The 21,653-nt window shown below is 50.0% G+C and overlaps 1 protein-coding gene across 2 annotated transcripts in view; it reads left to right on the top strand.

Moving 5' to 3' along the window:
- MMP15 (matrix metallopeptidase 15) overlaps window positions 1-13,472 on the top strand; it is a 49,124-nt gene extending 35,652 nt beyond the window's left edge. For both annotated transcript variants that reach the window (XM_063945847.1, XM_063945848.1), the window contains exons 9-10: window positions 9,792-9,907; window positions 12,448-13,472. In XM_063945847.1, the coding sequence (XP_063801917.1) occupies window positions 9,792-9,907; window positions 12,448-12,857 (526 nt within the window). In that variant the 3' untranslated portion in view covers window positions 12,858-13,472. The remainder of the gene's footprint in view (window positions 1-9,791; window positions 9,908-12,447) is intronic.
- The last annotated feature ends 8,181 nt before the right edge of the window (window positions 13,473-21,653 follow it).

The raw sequence follows: 21,653 nt of genomic DNA, 5'->3' as shown, positions 1-21,653 counted from the left end.
TAATCTGACCCGTTCTCTCTTTGGTCCCGTTCCTGCATATAATCTGACCTGCCCTCTCTCTGTCCTGTCCCTGCATATAATCTGACCTGCCCTCTCTCTGTCCCGTTCCTGCATATAATCTGACTCGCCTCTCCCTGTCCCGTTCCTGCATATAATCTGACCTGCCCTCTCTCTGTCCTGTTCCTGCATATAATCTGACATGCCCCCTCCCTGTCCTGTTCCTGCATATAATCTGACCCGTTCTCTCCCTGTCCCGTCCCTGCATATAATATGACTCGTCCTCTCCCTATCCCGTTCCTGCATATAATCTGACCTGCCCTCTCCCTGTCCCGTTCCTGCATATAATCTGACCCGTTCTCTCCCTGTCCCGTTCCTGCATATAATCTGACCTGCCCTCTCCCTGTCCCGTTCCTGCATATAATCTGACTCGCCTCTCCCTGTCCCGTTCCTGCATATAATCTGACTCGCCTCTCCCTGTCTCGTTCCTGCATATAATCTGACCTGCCCTCTCCCTGTCCCGTTCCTGCATATAATCTGACCTTCCCTCTCCCTGTCCCGTTCCTGCATATAATCTGACTCACCTCTCCCTGTCTCGTTCCTGCATATAATCTGACCTGCCCTCTCTCTGTCTAATTCCTGCATATAATCTGACCTGCCCTCTCCCTGTCCCGTTCCTGCATATAATCTGACTCGTCCTCTCTCTGTCTCATTCCTGCATATAATCTGACCTGTCCTCTCCCTGTCCCGTTCCTGCATATAATCTGACTCGTCCTCTCTCTGTCCTGTTCCTGCATATAATCTGACCTGCCCTCTCTCTGTCCCGTTCCTGCATATAATCTGACTCGTCCTCTCTCTGTCCCGTTCCTGCATATAATCTGACCTGTCCTCTCCCTGGTCCCGTTCCTGCATATAATCTGACCAGCCCTCTCCCTGTCTCGTTCCTACATATAATCTGACTCGCCTCTCCCTGTCCCGTTCCTGCATATAATCTGACCTGTCCTCTCCCTGTCCCGTTCCTGCATATAATCTGACTCGTCCTCTCTCTGTCTCATTCCTGCATATATTCTGACTCGTCCTCTCTCTGTCCCGTTCCTGCATATAATCTGACTCATTCTCTCTGTCCCGTCCCTGCATATAATCTGACCTGTCCTCTCCCCGTCTCGTTCCTGCATATAATATGACTCGTCCTCTCTCTGTCTCATTCCTGCATATAATCTGACCTGTCCTCTCTCTGTCCCGTTCCTGCATATAATTTGACTAGTCCTCTCCCTGTCCCGTTCCTGCATATAATCTGACCTGTCCTCTCCCTGTCTCGTTCCTGCATATAATCTGGCCTGTCCTCTCCCTGGTCCCGTTCCTGCATATAATCTGACCTGCCCTCTCCCTGTCTCGTTCCTGCATATAATCTGACTCGCCTCTCCCTGTCCCGTTCCTGCATATAATCTGACCTGTCCTCTCCCTGTCCTGTTCCTGCATAGAATCTGTCCCGTTTTCTCCCTGTCCCATTCCTGCATATAATCTGACTCGTCCTCTTCCTCTCCTGTTCCTGCATATAATCTGACCCGTCCTCTTTCTGTCCCGTTCCTGTATATAATCTGACTCGTCCTCTCCCGGTCCCATTCCTGCAGATAATCTGACTCATTCTCTCTGTCCCGTCCCTGCATATAATCTGACTTGTTATCTGCCCTGTTCCTGCGTATAATCTGACCCGTCCTCTTACTGTCCCAACCCTGCATATAATCTGACCCGTTCTCTCCCTGTCCCGTTCCTGCATATAATCTGACTCGTCCTCTCTCTGTCCTGTTCCTGCTTATAATCTGACCTGCCCTCTCCCTGCATATAATCTGACTCGTCCTCTCCCTGTCCCTGTTCCTGCGTATAATCTGACCCGTCCTTTTACTGTCCCAACCCTGCATATAATCTGACCCGTTCTCTCCCTGTCCCGTCCCTGCATATAATCTGACCCGTTCTCTCCCTGTCCCATTCCTGCATATAATCTGACTCGTTCTCTCTCTGTCCCATCCCTGCATATAATCTGACCCGTTCTCTCCCTGTCCTGTTCCTGCATATAATCTGACCTGTCCTCTCCCTGTCCAGTTCCTGCATATAATCTGACCCGTTCTTTCCCTGTCCCATTCCTGCATATAATCTGACTCGTCCTCTCCCTGTCCCATTCCTGTATATAATCTGACTCGTTCTCTCCCTGTCCCGTTCCTGCATATAATCTGACTCGTCCTCTCTCTGTCCCGTTCCTGCATATAATCTGACTCGTCCTCTCTCTGTCCCGTCCCTGCATATAATCTGACTCGTCCTCTCTCTGTCCCGTCCCTGCATATAATCTGACTCGTCCTCTCTCTGTCTCATTCCTGCATATAATCTGACTCGTCCTCTCTCTGTCTCATTCCTGCATATAATCTGACCTGTCCTCTCCCTGTCCCGTTCCTGCATATAATCTGACTCGTCCTCTCTCTGTCCTGTTCCTACTTATAATCTGACCTGCCCTCTCTCTGTCCCGTTCCTGCATATAATCTGACCCGTTCTCTCCCTGTCCCGTTCCTGCATATAATCTGACCTGCCCTCTCCCTGTCCCGTTCCTGCATATAATCTGACTCGCCTCTCCCTGTCCCGTTCCTGCATATAATCTGACTCGCCTCTCCCTGTCTCGTTCCTGCATATAATCTGACCTGCCCTCTCCCTGTCCCGTTCCTGCATATAATCTGACCTGCCCTCTCCCTGTCCCGTTCCTGCATATAATCTGACTCACCTCTCCCTGTCTCGTTCCTGCATATAATCTGACCTGCCCTCTCTCTGTCTAATTCCTGCATATAATCTGACCTGCCCTCTCCCTGTCCCGTTCCTGCATATAATCTGACTCGTCCTCTCTCTGTCTCATTCCTGCATATAATCTGACCTGTCCTCTCCCTGTCCCGTTCCTGCATATAATCTGACTCGTCCTCTCTCTGTCCTGTTCCTGCATATAATCTGACCTGCCCTCTCTCTGTCCCGTTCCTGCATATAATCTGACTCGTCCTCTCTCTGTCCCGTTCCTGCATATAATCTGACCTGTCCTCTCCCTGGTCCCGTTCCTGCATATAATCTGACCAGCCCTCTCCCTGTCTCGTTCCTGCATATAATCTGACTCGCCTCTCCCTGTCCCGTTCCTGCATATAATCTGACCTGTCCTCTCCCTGTCCCGTTCCTGCATATAATCTGACTCGTCCTCTCTCTGTCTCATTCCTGCATATAATCTGACTCGTCCTCTCTCTGTCCCGTTCCTGCATATAATCTGACTCATTCTCTCTGTCCCGTCCCTGCATATAATCTGACCTGTCCTCTCCCCGTCTCGTTCCTGCATATAATATGACTCGTCCTCTCTCTGTCTCATTCCTGCATATAATCTGACCTGTCCTCTCTCTGTCCCGTTCCTGCATATAATTTGACTAGTCCTCTCCCTGTCCCGTTCCTGCATATAATCTGACCTGTCCTCTCCCTGTCTCGTTCCTGCATATAATCTGGCCTGTCCTCTCCCTGGTCCCGTTCCTGCATATAATCTGACCTGCCCTCTCCCTGTCTCGTTCCTGCATATAATCTGACTCGCCTCTCCCTGTCCCGTTCCTGCATATAATCTGACCTGTCCTCTCCCTGTCCTGTTCCTGCATAGAATCTGTCCCGTTTTCTCCCTGTCCCATTCCTGCATATAATCTGACTCGTCCTCTTCCTCTCCTGTTCCTGCATATAATCTGACCCGTCCTCTTTCTGTCCCGTTCCTGTATATAATCTGACTCGTCCTCTCCCGGTCCCATTCCTGCAGATAATCTGACTCATTCTCTCTGTCCCGTCCCTGCATATAATCTGACTTGTTATCTGCCCTGTTCCTGCATATAATCTGACTCGTCCTCTCCCTGTCCCATTCCTTCATATAATCTGACTCGTCCTCTCCCTGTCCCTGTTCCTGCGTATAATCTGACCCGTCCTCTTACTGTCCCAACCCTGCATATAATCTGACCCGTTCTCTCCCTGTCCCGTTCCTGCATATAATCTGACCCGTCCTTTTACTGTCCCAACCCTGCATATAATCTGACCCGTTCTCTCCCTGTCCTGTTCCTGCATATAATATGACCCGTTCTCTCCCTGTCCCATTCCTGCATATAATCTGACTCGTTCTCTCTCTGTCCCATCCCTGCATATAATCTGACCCGTTCTCTCCCTGTCCTGTTCCTGCATATAATCTGACCTGTCCTCTCCCTGTCCAGTTCCTGCATATAATCTGACCCGTTCTTTCCCTGTCCCATTCCTGCATATAATCTGACTCGTCCTCTCCCTGTCTCGTTCCTGCATATAATCTGACCCGTTCTCTCCCTGTCCCATTCCTGTATATAATCTGACTCGTTCTCTCCCTGTCCCGTTCCTGCATATAATCTGACTCGTCCTCTCTCTGTCCCGTTCCTGCATATAATCTGACTCGTCCTCTCTCTGTCCCGTCCCTGCATATAATCTGACACGTCCTCTCTCTGTCTCATTCCTGCATATAATCTGACTCGTCCTCTCTCTGTCTCATTCCTGCATATAATCTGACCTGTCCTCTCCCTGTCCCGTTCCTGCATATAATCTGACTCGTCCTCTCTCTGTCCTGTTCCTACTTATAATCTGACCTGCCCTCTCTCTGTCCCGTTCCTGCATATAATCTGACCCGTTCTCTCCCTGTCTCGTTCCTGCATATAATCTGACCTGCCCTCTCCCTGTCCCGTTCCTGCATATAATCTGACCTGCCCTCTCCCTGTCCCGTTCCTGCATATAATCTGACTCACCTCTCCCTGTCTCGTTCCTGCATATAATCTGACCTGCCCTCTCCCTGTCCCGTTCCTGCATATAATCTGACTCGTCCTCTCTCTGTCTCATTCCTGCATATAATCTGACCTGTCCTCTCCCTGTCCCGTTCCTGCATATAATCTGACTCGTCCTCTCTCTGTCCTGTTCCTGCATATAATCTGACCTGCCCTCTCTCTGTCCCGTTCCTGCATATAATCTGACTCGTCCTCTCTCTGTCCCGTTCCTGCATATAATCTGACCTGTCCTCTCCCTGGTCCCGTTCCTGCATATAATCTGACCAGCCCTCTCCCTGTCTCGTTCCTGCATATAATCTGACTCGCCTCTCCCTGTCCCGTTCCTGCATATAATCTGACCTGTCCTCTCCCTGTCCCGTTCCTGCATATAATCTGACTCGTCCTCTCTCTGTCTCATTCCTGCATATAATCTGACTCGTCCTCTCTCTGTCCCGTTCCTGCATATAATCTGACTCATTCTCTCTGTCCCGTCCCTGCATATAATCTGACCTGTCCTCTCCCCGTCTCGTTCCTGCATATAATATGACTCGTCCTCTCTCTGTCTCATTCCTGCATATAATCTGACCTGTCCTCTCTCTGTCCCGTTCCTGCATATAATTTGACTAGTCCTCTCCCTGTCCCGTTCCTGCATATAATCTGACCTGTCCTCTCCCTGTCCCATTCCTGCATATAATCTGACTCGTTCTCTCTCTGTCCCATCCCTGCATATAATCTGACCCGTTCTCTCCCTGTCCTGTTCCTGCATATAATCTGACCTGTCCTCTCCCTGTCCAGTTCCTGCATATAATCTGACCCGTTCTTTCCCTGTCCCATTCCTGCATATAATCTGACTCGTCCTCTCCCTGTCTCGTTCCTGCATATAATCTGACTCGTCCTCTCCCTGTCCCATTCCTGTATATAATGTGACTCGTTCTCTCCCTGTCCCGTTCCTGCATATAATCTGACTCGTCCTCTCTCTGTCCCGTTCCAGCATATAATCTGACTCGTCCTCTCTCTGTCCCGTCCCTGCATATAATCTGACTCGTCCTCTCTCTGTCCCGTCCCTGCATATAATCTGACTCGTCCTCTCTCTGTCTCATTCCTGCATATAATCTGACTCGTCCTCTCTCTGTCTCATTCCTGCATATAATCTGACCTGTCCTCTCCCTGTCCCGTTCCTGCATATAATCTGACTCGTCCTCTCTCTGTCCTGTTCCTACTTATAATCTGACCTGCCCTCTCTCTGTCCCGTTCCTGCATATAATCTGACCTGTCCTCTCCCTGGTCCCGTTCCTGCATATAATATGACCTGCCCTCTCCCTGTCTCTTTCCTGCATATAATCTGACCTGTCCTCTCCCTGTCCCGTTCCGGCATATAATCTGACTCGTCCTCTCTCTGTCTCATTCCTGCATATAATCTGACCTGTCCTCTCTCTGTCCCGTTCCTGCATATAATCTGACTCTCCCTGTCCCGTTCCTGCATATAATCTGACCTGCCCTCTCTTTGTCTCATTCCTGCATATAATCTGACTCATTCTCTCTGTCCCGTTCCTGCATATAATCTGACCTGCCCTCTCCCTGTCCCGTCCCTGCATATAATCTGACTCGTCCTCTCCCTGTCTCGTTCCTGCATATAATCTGACCTGCCCTCTCCCTGTCCCGTCCCTGCATATAATCTGACCTGTCCTCTCCCTGGTCCCGTTCCTGCATATAATCTGACCTGCCCTCTCCCTGTCTCTTTCCTGCATATAATCTGACTCGCCTCTCCCTGTCCCGTTCCTGCATATAATCTGACATGTCCTCTCCCTGTCCCGTTCCGGCATATAATCTGACTCGTCCTCTCTCTGTCTCATTCCTGCATATAATCTGACCTGTCCTCTCTCTGTCCCGTTCCTGCATATAATCTGACTCTCCCTGTCACGTTCCTGCATATAATCTGACCTGCCCTCTCTTTGTCTCATTCCTGCATATAATCTGACTCATTCTCTCTGTCCCGTTCCTGCATATAATCTGACCTGCCCTCTCCCTGTCCCGTCCCTGCATATAATCTGACCTGCCCTCTCCCTGTCCCGTCCCTGCATATAATCTGACTCGTCCTCTCCCTGTCTCGTTCCTGCATATAATCTGACTCGTCCTCTCCCTGTCTCGTTCCTGCATATAATCTGACCTGCCCTCTCCCTGTCTCGTTCCTGCATATAATCTGACCTGCCCTCTCCCTGTCTCGTTCCTGCATATAATCTGACTCGTCCTCTCCCTGTCCCGTTCCTGCATATAATCTGACCTGCCCTCTCCCTGTCTCGTTCCTGCATATAATATGACTCGTCCTCTCCCTGTCCCGTTCCTGCATATAATCTGACCTGTCCTCTCCCTGTCCCTTTCCTGCATATAATCTGACCTGTCCTCTCCCTGTCTCGTTCCTTCATATAATATGACTCGTCCTCTCCCTGTCTCGTTCCTGCATATAATATGACTCGTCCTCTCCCTGTCTCGTTCCTGCATATAATCTGACCTGCCCTCTCCGTCTCGTTCCTGCATATAATATGACTCGTCCTCTCCCTGTCTCGTTCCTGCATATAATATGACCTGCCCTCTCCCTGTCCTGTTCCTGCATATAATCTGACCTGTCCTCTCCCTGTCCTGTTCCTGCATATAATATGACCTGCCCTCTCCCTGTCCTGTTCCTGCATATAATCTGACCTGTCCTCTCCCTGCATATAATCTGACCTGCCCTCTCTCTGTCTCATTCCTGCATATAATCTGACTCGTCCTCTCCCTGTCTCGTTCCTACATATAATCTGACCTGTCCTCTCCCTGTCCTGTTCCTGCATATAATATGACCTGCCCTCTCCCTGTCCTGTTCCTGCATATAATCTGACCTGTCCTCTCCCTGCATATAATCTGACCTGTCCTCTCCCTGCATATAATCTGACCTGCCCTCTCTCTGTCTCATTCCTGCATATAATCTGACTCGTCCTCTCCCTGTCTCGTTCCTGCATATAATCTGACTCGTCCTCTCCCTGTCTCGTTCCTGCATATAATCTGACTCGTCCTCTCCCTGTCTCGTTCCTGCATATAATCTGACCTGCCCTCTCCGTCTCGTTCCTGCATATAATATGACTCGTCCTCTCCCTGTCTCGTTCCTGCATATAATCTGACCTGTCCTCTCCCTGTCCTGTTCCTGCATATAATATGACCTGCCCTCTCCCTGTCCTGTTCCTGCATATAATCTGACCTGTCCTCTCCCTGCATATAATCTGACCTGCCCTCTCTCTGTCTCATTCCTGCATATAATCTGACTCGTCCTCTCCCTGTCTCGTTCCTGCATATAATCTGACTCGTCCTCTCCCTGTCTCGTTCCTGCATATAATATGACTCGTCCTCTCCCTGTCTCGTTCCTGCATATAATCTGACCTGCCCTCTCCGTCTCGTTCCTGCATATAATCTGACTCGTCCTCTCCCTGTCTCGTTCCTGCATATAATCTGACCTGTCCTCTCCCTGTCCTGTTCCTGCATATAATATGACCTGCCCTCTCCCTGTCCTGTTCCTGCATATAATCTGACCTGTCCTCTCCCTGCATATAATCTGACCTGCCCTCTCTCTGTCTCATTCCTGCATATAATCTGACTCGTCCTCTCCCTGTCTCGTTCCTGCATATAATCTGACTCGTCCTCTCCCTGTCTCGTTCCTGCATATAATATGACTCGTCCTCTCCCTGTCTCGTTCCTGCATATAATCTGACCTGCCCTCTCCGTCTCGTTCCTGCATATAATATGACTCGTCCTCTCCCTGTCTCGTTCCTGCATATAATATGACCTGCCCTCTCCCTGTCCTGTTCCTGCATATAATCTGACCTGTCCTCTCCCTGTCCTGTTCCTGCATATAATATGACCTGCCCTCTCCCTGTCCTGTTCCTGCATATAATCTGACCTGTCCTCTCCCTGCATATAATCTGACCTGCCCTCTCTCTGTCTCATTCCTGCATATAATCTGACTCGTCCTCTCCCTGTCTCGTTCCTGCATATAATCTGACCTGTCCTCTCCCTGTCCTGTTCCTGCATATAATATGACCTGCCCTCTCCCTGTCCTGTTCCTGCATATAATCTGACCTGTCCTCTCCCTGCATATAATCTGACCTGCCCTCTCTCTGTCTCATTCCTGCATATAATCTGACTCGTCCTCTCCCTGTCTCGTTCCTGCATATAATCTAACTCGTCCTCTCCCTGTCTCGTTCCTGCATATAATCTGACTCGTCCTCTCCCTGGTTCATTCCTGCATATAATCTGACCTGTCCTCTCCCTGTCTCGTTCCTGCATATAATCTGACTCGTCCTCTCCCTGTCTCGTTCCTGCATATAATATGACTCGTCCTCTCCCTGTCTCGTTCCTGCATAGAATCCGACTCGCCTCTCCCTGTCTCGTTCCTGCATATAATATGACTCGTCCTCTCCCTGTCCCGTTCCTGTATAGAATCTGACCTGCCCTCTCCCTGTCTCGTTCCTGCATATAATCTGACCTGCCCTCTCCCTGTCTCAGTCCTGCATATAATATGACTCGTGTTCTCCCTGTCCTGTTCCTGCATATAATCTGACCTGTCCTCTCCCTGTCCTGTTCCTGCATATAATCTGATTGGGTCTGTCCCGTTCCTGCAATCTGACTCGTCCTCTCCCTGTCCCATTCCTGCATATAATCTGACTCGTTCTCTCTGTCTCGTTCCTGCAGATAATCTGACTCGTTCTCTCCCTGTCCCATTCCTGCAGATAATCTGACTCGTTCTCTGTCTCGTTCCTGCAGATAATCTGACTCGTCCTCTCCGTCCCATTCCTGCAGATAATCTGACTCGTTCTCTCTGTCTCGTTCCTGCAGATAATCTGACTCGTTCTCTCCCTGTCCCGTCCCTGCATATAATCTCCCCCATGCTTCTCTTCTCACATTCCTGCACATATTGATTTGTTTTCTGCTCTGCATTAGGTACTGGCGATTTAACGAGGAGTCTCGTTCTGCAGATGCAGGCTACCCCAAACACATTAAAGTCTGGGCCGGTATCCCAGACACCCCAAAAGGTGCCTTTCTTGGGTCAGACACATGTGAGTATCAGATCACCGCACAGCACTGAATTCCTGTATTGCAGATACCAGCCACATGAATGCTCCAGGTGTGGTCTGTAGGTGATTGTAATATATCAGTATATATCTTGTTCTGTGGATGTGAGAATGGGGCGAGGAATTCATCATCTTGTGTAGCAGACAAATCTCCCTGCTATCTGCTGCTTTTACTGTAGAGAAATCCTCCCGCAGCTGGGACATGATTATAGGACATCAGCAGCTCCTGGTATCCTATCCCTTGCCATCCGGGGGGTCACGTCACGTTACGTTCTGTGTCTGTGTGGGGTATGTAATACGGGTCACCATCCGGGGGGTCACGTCACATTCTGTGTCTGTGTGGGGTATGTAATACGGGTCACCATCCGGGGGGTCACGTCACGTTCTGTGACTGTGTGGGGTATGTAATACGGGTCACCAGCCGGGGGGTCACGTCACGTTCTGTGTCTATGTGGGGTATTTAATACGGGTCACCAGCCAGGGGGTCACGTCGCATTCTGTGTCTGTGTGGAGTATGTAATACGGGTCCATCCGGGGGTTCACGTCACGTTCTGTGTCTGTGTGGGGTATGTAATACGGGTCACCATCCGGGGGATCACGTCACGTTCTGTGACTGTGTGGGGTATATGTAATACGGGTCAAAAGCCGGGGGGTCACGTCGCATTCTGGGTCTGTGTGGAGTATGTAATACGGGTCACCAGCCGGGGGGTCACGTCGCATTCTGGGTCTGTGTGGAGTATGTAATACGGGTCACGCCGCATTCTGGGTCTGTGTGGAGTATGTAATACGGGTCACGCCGCATTCTGGGTCTGTGTGGAGTATGTAATACGGGTCACCAGCTGGGGGGTCATGTCGCATTCTGGGTCTGTGTGGAGTATGTAATACGGGTCACGCCGCATGGTCACGCCGCATTCTGGGTCTGTGTGGGGTATGTAATACGGGTCACCAGCTGGGGGTCACGTCGCATTCTGGGTCTGTGTGGGGTATGTAATACTTGTCACCAGCCTGGGGGGGTCACGTCGCATTCTGGGTCTGTGTGGGGTATGTAATACGTGTCACCAGCCTGGGGGTTACGTCGCATTCTGGGTCTGTGTGGGATATGTAATACGGGTCACCAGCCGGGGGGTCACGTCACGTTCTGTGTGGAGTATGTAATGCGAGTCACCAGCCGGGGGGTCACGTCGCATTCTGGGTCTGTGTGGAGTATGTAATACGGGTCACGTCGCATTCTGGGTCTGTGTGGAGTATGTAATACGGGTCACCAACCGAGGGGTCACGCCGCATTCTGGGTCTGTGTAGAGTATGTTATACGGCTCACCAGCTGGGAGGTCACGTCGCATTCTGGGTCTGTGTGGTATATGTAATACGGGTCACCAGCTGGGGGGTCACGTCGCATTCTGGGTCTGTGTGGGGTATGTAATACGGGTCACCAGCAGGGGGGTCACGCCGCATTCTGGGTCTGTGTGGTATATGTAATACGGGTCACCAGCTGGGGGGTCACGTCGCATTCTGGGTCTGTGTGGGATATGTAATACGGGTCACCAGCCTGGGGGTCACGTCGCATTCTGGGTCTGTGTGGGGTATGTAATACGGGTCACCAGCCTGGGGGTCACGTCGCATTCTGGGTCTGTGTGGGGTATGTAATACGGGTCACCAGCCGGGTGGTCACGTCGCGTTCTGGGTCTGTGTGGGGTATGTAATACGGGTCACCAGCCGGAGGGGTCACATCGCGTTCTGGGTCTGTGTGGGGTATGAAATACGGGTCACCAGCCAGGGGGTCACGTCGCATAATGGGTCTGTGTGGGTTATGTAATATGGGTCACGTCGCATTCTGGGTCTGTGTGGGGTATGTAATACGGGTCACCAGCCGGGATGTCACGTCGCATTCTGGGTCTGTGTGGAGTATGTAATACGGGTCACCAGCCGGGGGGTCACGTCATGTTCTGGATCTGTGTGGGGTATGTAATACGGGTCACCAGCAGGGGGGGTCGCGTTCTGGGTCTGTGTGGGGTATGTAATACGGGTCACCAGCCTGGGGGTCACGTCGCATTCTGGGTCTGTGTGGGGTATGTAATACGGGTCACCAGCCGGGTGGTCACGTCGCCTTCTGGGTCTGTGTGGGGTATGTAATACGGGTCACCAGCCGGGGGGTCACGTCACGTTCTGTGTCTGTGTGGGGTATGCAATACGGCTCACCAGCCGGGTGGGTTACGTTCTGGGTCTGTGTGGGTATGTAATACGGGGATACATTACAGCTGATCTGTATGAGGGTCCCAGCACGGTGCAGAAAAACGCGCTGATAGAGGTTCATGCCGACTGTCGGGATTTTGAGGCGGCGGGATGTAGGTGGATATGGTGGCCGACTGTCACTTTCATGTTATTTATCTGATCTGGGCTTTTTTCTGACGGTTCCGGAATGTATTACTTCAGAGACTGTTCATTATTACTGAGACCTCTGTTATCTAATACTTCATTATCTTCTGGTATATTACACACACTAATTGTGACCCTCTCCCCTCCCCCAGCCTACACCTACTTCTATAAGGGGACCAAGTACTGGAAGTTTGACAATCAGCAGCTGAAAACAGAGGTGGGATACCCCAAGTCTATACTACGAGACTTCATGGGGTGTCAGGAGGAAGTTATCAGAGACCCGGACGCTGCCCCCCGGTGGCCAGACGTGGAGCGGCCTCCGTTTGATCCCGTTGTAGAGACTGACGATGGGGACCAGGAAGACTCGGACACTGGACGCGACGTGGATGTTGTTGTCCAAATTGACGAGTATACCCAGGCGGTCAGCGTCGCCATGGTGATAGTACCGCTACTGCTGCTGCTGTGCATCCTGGGATTGGTCTTTGTCATTGTTCAGATGCACCGGAAAGGTCCCCCGAAAGCCCTGCGATACTGTAAGCGCTCCCTGCAGGAATGGGTGTAGCGTCGCCCCCTTCAGCCACTCACCGGCCATCGCTTTCTTTCCACCTAACTTCATTTCCTCATTAATTTACAGACTTTTTTGTGGTGCTAATATGGAGACTGTGATCGGGAGCGAAACGCGTCAGCCCTGTCTTCCATTCCGTGGTGCACTGGATCCCAGAGGATGAGCAGACGGAATGCTGCACTCCGTGGCCTGCTTGTGTTGCCCCCTGCTGGTCACTGTGAATGTGTGGCTGCGCTGTGAATGGCTCCCTGCGGCAGTACAGCTGGAGGTACGTTTTGTTGCACATTTGCCACCCATGCCCCGATCGTTGCGAGGAGTCTGTGTCCCGGGCACTGTGAGGACGCCCATGAATGTTAATCCTGCATTTTGCACTGAACAAGTCCTAAGACGGTAGAGAAGGCTGTACAGACCCCTCCCCAGGTGACGGGGGTCCGAGGGTCTGTTCTCTGGTTGGTTGTTCCTGTGGAATCTCACTATGAAGAAGGGAGGAGGCTGTGTCTGTCCGGTCTCTGATAAGTTATATAGGGGCCGCACCCAGACCCCTCCGTACCATGTCATTCACCCCATGTTTTATCTGTTTCTTTGTTTTTATTAAAGATTTTTTTAACAGTATCTGGTTCTTTGTCTTGTGTTATACAGTCGCCACTAGATATGTATAAAGGGACAGCGTATTATACGTTATAGGAATCGCCATACAAGTAACATGAAGTGGAAGGTAACACCGATTCCAGGAGCTGATAAAACACAACTGCAACGTATCTGTTACACAGTGGTGCTCTTACTCATCTGCCTGTTACACAGTGGTGCTCTTACTCATCTGCCTGTTACACAGTGGTGTTCTTACTCATCTGCCTGTTACACAGTGGTGCTCTTACTCATCTGCCTGTTACACAGTGGTGCTCCTACTCATCTGCCTGTTACACAGTGGTGCTCTTACTCATCTGCCTGTTACACAGTGGTGCTCTTACTCATCTGCCTGTTACACAGTGGTGCTCTTACTCATCTTCCTGTTACACAGTGGTGCTCTTACTCATCTGCCTGTTACACAGTGGCGCTCTTACTCATCTGCCTGTTACACAGTGGCACACTTACTCATCTGCCTGTTACACAGTGGCGCTCTTACTCATCTGCCTGTTACACAGTGGTGCTCTTACTCATCTGCCTGTTACACAGTGGTGCTCTTACTCATCTGCCTGTTACACAGTGGTGCTCTTACTCATCTGCCTGTTACACAGTGGTGCTCTTACTCATCTGCCTGTTACACAGTGGTGCTCTTACTCATCTGCCTGTTACACAGTGGTGCTCTTACTCATCTGCCTGTTACACAGTGGCGCTGTTACTCATCTGCCTGTTACACAGTGGCGCTCTCACTCATCTGCCTGTTACAAAGTGGTGCTCTTATCTGCCTGTTACACAGTGGCGCTTTTACTCATCTGCCTGTTACAGTGGTGCTCTTACTCATCTGTGTTACACAGTGGTGCTCTTACTCATCTGCCTGTTACACAGTGGTGCTCTTACTTATCTGCCTGTTACACAGTGGTGCTCTTACTCATCTGCCTGTTACACAGTGGCACACTTACTCATCTGCCTGTTACACAGTGGTGCTCTTACTCATCTGCCTGTTACACAGTGGCGCTCTTACTCATCTGCCTGTTACACAGTGGTGCTCTTACTCATTTGCCTGTTACACAGTGGCACACTTACTCATCTGCCTGTTACACAGTGGCGTTCTTACTCATCTGCCTGTTACACAGTGGCGCTGTTACTCATCTTCCTATTACACAGTAGCGCTGTTACTCATCTGCCTGTTACACAGTGGCGCTGTTACTCATCTGCCTGTTACACAGTGGCGCTCTCACTCATCTGCCTGTTACAAAGTGGTGCTCTTATCTGCCTGTTACACGGTGGCGCTTTTACTCATCTGCCTGTTACAGTGGTGCTCTTACTCATCTGTGTTACACAGTGGTGCTCTTACTCATCTGCCTGTTACACAGTGGTGCTCTTACTTATCTGCCTGTTACACAGTGGTGCTCTTACTCATCTGCCTGTTACACAGTGGCACACTTACTCATCTGCCTGTTACACAGTGGTGCTCTTACTCATCTGCCTGTTACACAGTGGCGCTCTTACTCATCTGCCTGTTACACAGTGGTGCTCTTACTCATTTGCCTGTTACACAGTGGCACACTTACTCATCTGCCTGTTACACAGTGGCGTTCTTACTCATCTGCCTGTTACACAGTGGCGCTGTTACTCATCTTCCTATTACACAGTAGCGCTGTTACTCATCTGCCTGTTACACAGTGGCGCTGTTACTCATCTGCCTGTTACACAGTGGCGCTCTCACTCATCTGCCTGTTACAAAGTGGTGCTCTTATCTGCCTGTTACACAGTGGCGCTTTTACTCATCTGCCTGTTACAGTGGTGCTCTTACTCATCTGTGTTACACAGTGGTGCTCTTACTCATCTGCCTGTTACACAGTGGCGCTGTTACTCATCTTCCTGTTACACAGTAGCGCTGTTACTCATCTTCCTATTACACAGTGGTGCTCTCACTCATCTTGTTACACAGTGGCACTCTTACTCATATTCCTGTTACACAGTGGTGCTCTTACTTATCATCCTGTTACACAGCGGTGCTGTTACTCATCTTGTTACACAGTGGCGCTCTTACTCATCTTCTTGTTACACAGTGGCACTCTTACTCATCATCCTGTTACACAGTGGTGCTCTTACTCATCTTCCTGTTACACAGTAGCGCTGTTACTCAACTTCATGTTTCACAGTGGTGCTCTCACTCATCTTGTTACACAGTGGCACTCTTACTCATCTTCCTAATTCACAGTGGTGCTCTTACTCGTCTGTCTGTTACACAGCGGTGCTCTTACTCATCGTCCTGTTACACAGCGGTGCAGTTATTCCTCTTCCTGTTACACAGTGGCACTCTTACTCATCTGCCTGTTACACAGTGGTGCTCTTACTCATCTTCCTATTACACAGTGGTGCTCTTACTCATCTTCCTGTTACACAGTGGCGCTCTTACTCGTCATCCTGTTACACAGTGGCGTTCTTACTCATCTTCCTGTTACAGAGCAGTGCTGTTACTCATCTTCCTGTTACACAGTGGCACTCTTACTCATCTGTGTTACACAGTGGCGCTCTTACTCATCTTCCTGTTACAGAGCAGTGCTGTTACTCATCTTCCTGTTACACAGTGGCACTCTTACTCATATTCCTGTTACACAGTGGTGCTCTTACTTATCATCCTGTTACACAGCGGTGCTGTTACTCATCTTGTTACACAGTGGCGCTCTTACTCATCTTCTTGTTACACAGTGGCACTCTTACTCATCATCCTGTTACACAGTGGTGCTCTTACTCATCTTCCTGTTACACAGTAGCGCTGTTACTCAACTTCATGTTTCACAGTGGTGCTCTCACTCATCTTGTTACACAGTGGCACTCTTACTCATCTGCCTGTTACACAGTGGTACTCTTACTCATCTTCCTAATTCACAGTGGTGCTCTTACTCGTCTGTCTGTTACACAGCGGTGCTCTTACTCATCTTCCTGTTACACAGCGGTGCAGTTATTCCTCTTCCTGTTACACAGTGGCACTCTTACTCATCTGCCTGTTACACAGTGGTGCTCTTACTCATCTTCCTATTACACAGTGGTGCTCTTACTCATCTTCCTGTTACACAGTGGCACTCTTACTCATCTGTGTTACACAGTGGCGCTCTTACTCATCTTCCTGTTACAGAGCAGTGCTGTTACTCATCTTCCTGTTACACAGTGGTGCGCTTACTCATCTGTGTAACACAGTGGCACTCTTACTCATCTGCCTGTTACACAGTGGCGCTGTTACTCATCTTCCTGTTACACAGTGGCGCTCTTACTCATCTGTGTTACACAGTGGCACTCTTACTCATCTGCCTGTTACATAGTGGCACTCTTACTCATCTGCCTGTTACATAGTGGCGCTGTTACTCATCTTCCTGTTACACAGTGGCACACTTACTCATCTGTGTTACACAGTGGCACTCTTACTCATCTGCCTGTTACACAGTGGTGCTCTTACTTATCATCCTGTTACACAGCGGTGCTGTTACTCATCTTCTTGTTACACAGCAGTGCTGTTACTCATCTTGTTACACAGTGGCACTCTTACTCATCTTCTTGTTACACAGTGGTGCTCTTACTCATCATCCTGTTACACAGTGGCGCTCTTACTCATCTTCTTGTTACACAGTGGCACTCTTACTCATCATCCTGTTACACAGTGGCGCTCTTACTCCTCTGTCTGTTACACAGTAGCGCTCTTACTCATCTTCCTGTTTCACAGTGGCGCTCTTACTCATCTTCCTGTTTCACAGTGGCGCTCTTGCTCCTCTGTCTGTTACACAGTAGCGCTCTTACTCATCTTCCTGTTACACAGTGGCACTCTTACTCATCATCCTGTTACACAGTGGCACTCTTACTCATCATCCTGTTACACAGTGGCACTCTTACTCATCATCCTGTTACACAGTGGTGCTATTACTCATCTTCCTGTTTCACAGTGGCGCTCTTACTCCTCTGTCTGTTACACAGTAGCGCTCTTACTCATCTTCCTGTTACACAGTGGCACTCTTACTCATCTTCCTGTTACACAGTGGCACTCTTACTCATCTTCCTGTTACACAGTGGTGCTATTACTCATCTTCCTGTTTCACAGTGGCGCTCTTACTAGTCTGTCTGTTACACGGTAGCGCTCTTACTCATCTTCCTGTTACACAGTAGTGCTCTTACTCATCATCCTGTTACACAGTAGTGCTCTTACTCATCATCCTGTTACACAGTAGTGCTCTTACTCATCATCCTGTTACACAGTGGTGCTATTACTCATCTTCCTGTTTCACAGTGGCGCTCTAACTCGTTTTCCTGTTATACAGTGGCGTACTTACTCATCTTCCTGTTACACTGTTGTGTTCTAACTCATCAGACTGATGAGTAAGAGCACCCTTGTACCTCATAGCAATATACTGGAGGGCAAAAGCTCCCTGGTGTCTGGTGATGGGTTGCTGAATAAGTGGTCCCTGGTTCTGTAGTGTTATGAGTTGATGAATGAGTATCACAGTGCAGCAGACTGAGGAGCAAGAGCTCCCAGGTGGCCCTGGTCTCGTGGTATAACAGGTTAATGAGTAAGAGCGCCCTGGTGTCATAGTGCATCCCTGTGAAATGGCTGCTGGTGAGTATGTGTGATCCTGGCAGATTGAGAATACAGTGATGGCCCCTGTATGGCACACGTGACATGGGGGGAGGCTAAGGCTGTGGAACGTGCCTTGGATCCATGAGGAAGTGCTCCCCCCGGGGACTCTGCTCTTATGGGACAATAGGGGTTAATCTAACATCCTTTCACTTAGACTGACATTATGCATTTCCTATTCCACTGGTGGGGGGTTGGGGGTCTCCCAGGGTGGGAGCTGTGGTCCGTCATCCCCTTATTATGCAGCACTTAGTATTATACAGTTATGTTGGCTACTGGGGGGGAGAGGATGTGGCTGTTATTATACACTCAGGTGACAAAGGCAGGTCACCAATGTAACACAGCAATGAGGACGGCTAGTCAGATGCTTGGTGCATAGGGAGAGGAATCAGCAGCAGAGAGAAGTAATAATGCCACTGTATAGGTCATTGGTACGGCCTCATCTAGAATACTGTGCCCAGTTCTGGAGGCCAAATCTTCAGAAGGATATTAATACATTAGAGACTGTACAAAGAAGGGCAACTAACATGGAGCATGGCCAGCATCACACAACTTACCTGGAGGGACTAGAGCAGTGATTTTCAACCTTTTTCAACTCGCGGCACACCAATACGATTTTCAAATTTCCAAGGCACGCCATTAGTGCGCCACGGGAAAAAAAACACATTGGCCCCACAGTAATCATACAGACGGGATGCCGCTGTCGCTCTTCTGACAGACAATATCCCGTTTGTCGGTAAAACAAATCTATTTCTTAATAATGCCACACGCTTTTCCCCCCAGTGATTCCAACATACACTGCCCCCCATAATAATTCCACTCACTGCCCCCCATAATAATTCCACTCACTGCCCCCCATAATAATTCCATCACTGCCCCCCATAATAATTCCACTCACTGCCCCCCATAATAATTCCACTCACTGCCCCCCATAATAATTCCACTCACTGCCCCCCATAATAATTCCATCACTGCCCCCCATAATAATTCCACTCACTGCCCCCCATAATAATTCCACTCACTGCCCCCCAATAATAATTCCACTCACTGCCCCCCAATAATAATTCCACTCACTGCCCCCCATAATAATTCCACTCACTGCCCCCCATAATAATGCCACTCACTACCCCCAATAATTACTCCACTCACTGCCCCCCATAATAATTCCACTCACTGCCCCCCATAATAATGCCACTCACTCCCCCCCCCCCCAGTGATTCCACCACTCACTGCCCCCCATAATAATTCCACTCACTGCCCCCAATAATAATTCCACTCACTGCCCCCCATAATAATTCCACTCACTGCCCTAATAATAATTCCACTCACTGCCCCCCATAATAATTCCACTCACTGCCCCCCATAATAATTCCACTCACTGCCCCCCATAATAATTCCACTCACTGCCCCCAGTAATAATCGCTGCTGTCCCCCCCCCCCCCCCCCCCAGTGATTCCAAACATTCCTTACATAAATACATTTTTTATTTTAAGTATAAAACCTGCAGCTGTGACGCTGAGATGGCAGCATGGATCGAGGAGCAGCAATGGACGGACGGGCACTCCAGGCAGAAATGCGACATGGAGCGGCCAGTAGGCGGGCGGGACATCCAGGCAGGAATGCGAGGTGCAGCGGCCAGTAGGCGGGCACTCCAGGCAGGAATGCGACATGGAGCGGCCAGTAGGCAGGCGGGCACTCCAGGTAGAAATGCGACGTGGCGTGTATGACCTATGAGTCACACACGCGGAAGTGCACACTGCACACAGCGCTGCCCAAGCCGGCTATTGATTACGGCGGGTTTCTGGGTGGCGGGCAGCAACGGATCTCTCTGGCGGGCAGCGGCGGGGAGCATCTCTGGCTGGCGGCGGCACAGTGGTTGAAAATCGCTGAACTAGAGGATCTTACTCTGAGCGGGATGTACTAAAGGAAAATGCATACCCTTCAGCTGCACCTTTTTGGCAGGTACCGTACCTTTTTTTTTATGATCTGTACCGATTTTTGACTCTCCAAACTTCCATTGAAACTATAGGAAAGGGGGCGTAGCCACATTCTTTCCATGACCATGCCCCCTTTTCTAATTTATGCTGATTTTTATGTGTAAAATGTAGAGATGAGCGGGTTCGGTTTTACTCTGATTTACTCGGTTCTCAAAACGGCATCTTATTGGCTCACGGATGTCACGTGTTTTGGATATCCAATAAGAAAAATACGGATAAAACCGAACTGGCGTTAATTCTGGTGTTATATCTGAACCCGCTCATCTCTAGTAAAATGTTGGAGGGTATGAAAATGGGGTAAACTGCCGTTTACCGCATTTTCCTAATGTACTAACCCCCAGCCAACAGGTCAGTGCCGCGGCAGGGTTCTCCAGCTTTTGCTGGCAATACCCCATAAAAGCCTATGGGCTTCTCTCCGCAGCGATTCTCTCCCAGCATGCCTTGCGCTTGCCCCCGTCACCCTGCGTATGCGCAGACTAACTCCCGGGGGCCGAATCCCGGAAGTAAGGAGCCGCTGCGCATCACGGAGGACAGCTCTTATCGGAAGATCTGTCCTCCGCAATGCTGATCGCATATGTAAGTACATTTGTGATCAGCATCGTGGCGCTGGGCGGCGATGTGCATTAGTACATTCCTCCCTATGTATAGTGTAAGGCAGAGAAGGGAAAGGGGGGACATGAAAGAGACTGTCAAAAATATCAGGGGTATCACTACGGTACAGGGGGAGACATTCCTCACAGGGAGAGAAGTATTAGACCACGAGGACATGAGAGAGACTGTCACATATATCAGGGGTATCACCACGGTACAGGGGGAGACATTCCTCACAGGGAGAGAAGTATTAGACCACGAGGACATGAGAGAGACTGTCACATATATCAGGGGTATCACCACGGTACAGGGGGAGACATTCCTCACAGGGAGAGAAGTATTAGACCACGAGGACATGAGAGAGACTGTCACATATATCAGGGGTATCACCACGGTACAGGAGGAGACATTCCTCACAGGGAGAAAAGTATTAGAACACGAGGACATGAGAGAGACTGTCACATATATCAGGGGTATCACCACGGTACAGGGGGGGGGAGACTTTCCTCACAGGGAGAGAAGTATTAGGACACGAGGACATGAGAGAGACTGTCACATATATCAGGGGTATCACCACGGTACAGGGAGGAGACATTCCTCACAGGGAGAGGAGTATTGAACCACGAGGACATGAGAGAGACTGTCACATATATCAGGGGTATCACCACGGTACAGGGGGAGACATTCCTCACAGGGAGAGAAGTATTATACCACCAGGACATGAGAGAGACTGTCACATGTATCGGGGGTATCACCACGGTACAGGAGGAGACATTCCTCACAGGGAGAGAAGTATTAGACCACAAGGACATGAGAGAGACTGTCACATATATCAGGGGTATCACCACGGTACAGGAGTGGAGACATTCCTCACAGGGAGAGAAGTATTAGAACACGAGGACATGAGAGAGACTGTCACATATATCAGGGGTATCACCACGGTACTGGGGGAGACAT

This window comes from Pseudophryne corroboree, chromosome 11 (genome assembly GCF_028390025.1).
Source record: "Pseudophryne corroboree isolate aPseCor3 chromosome 11, aPseCor3.hap2, whole genome shotgun sequence".
Classification (NCBI taxonomy): Eukaryota; Metazoa; Chordata; class Amphibia; order Anura; family Myobatrachidae; genus Pseudophryne; species Pseudophryne corroboree.
The sequence above is the reverse complement of the archived record's forward strand: the minus strand, read 5'-3'. Positions and strand labels throughout refer to the sequence as shown.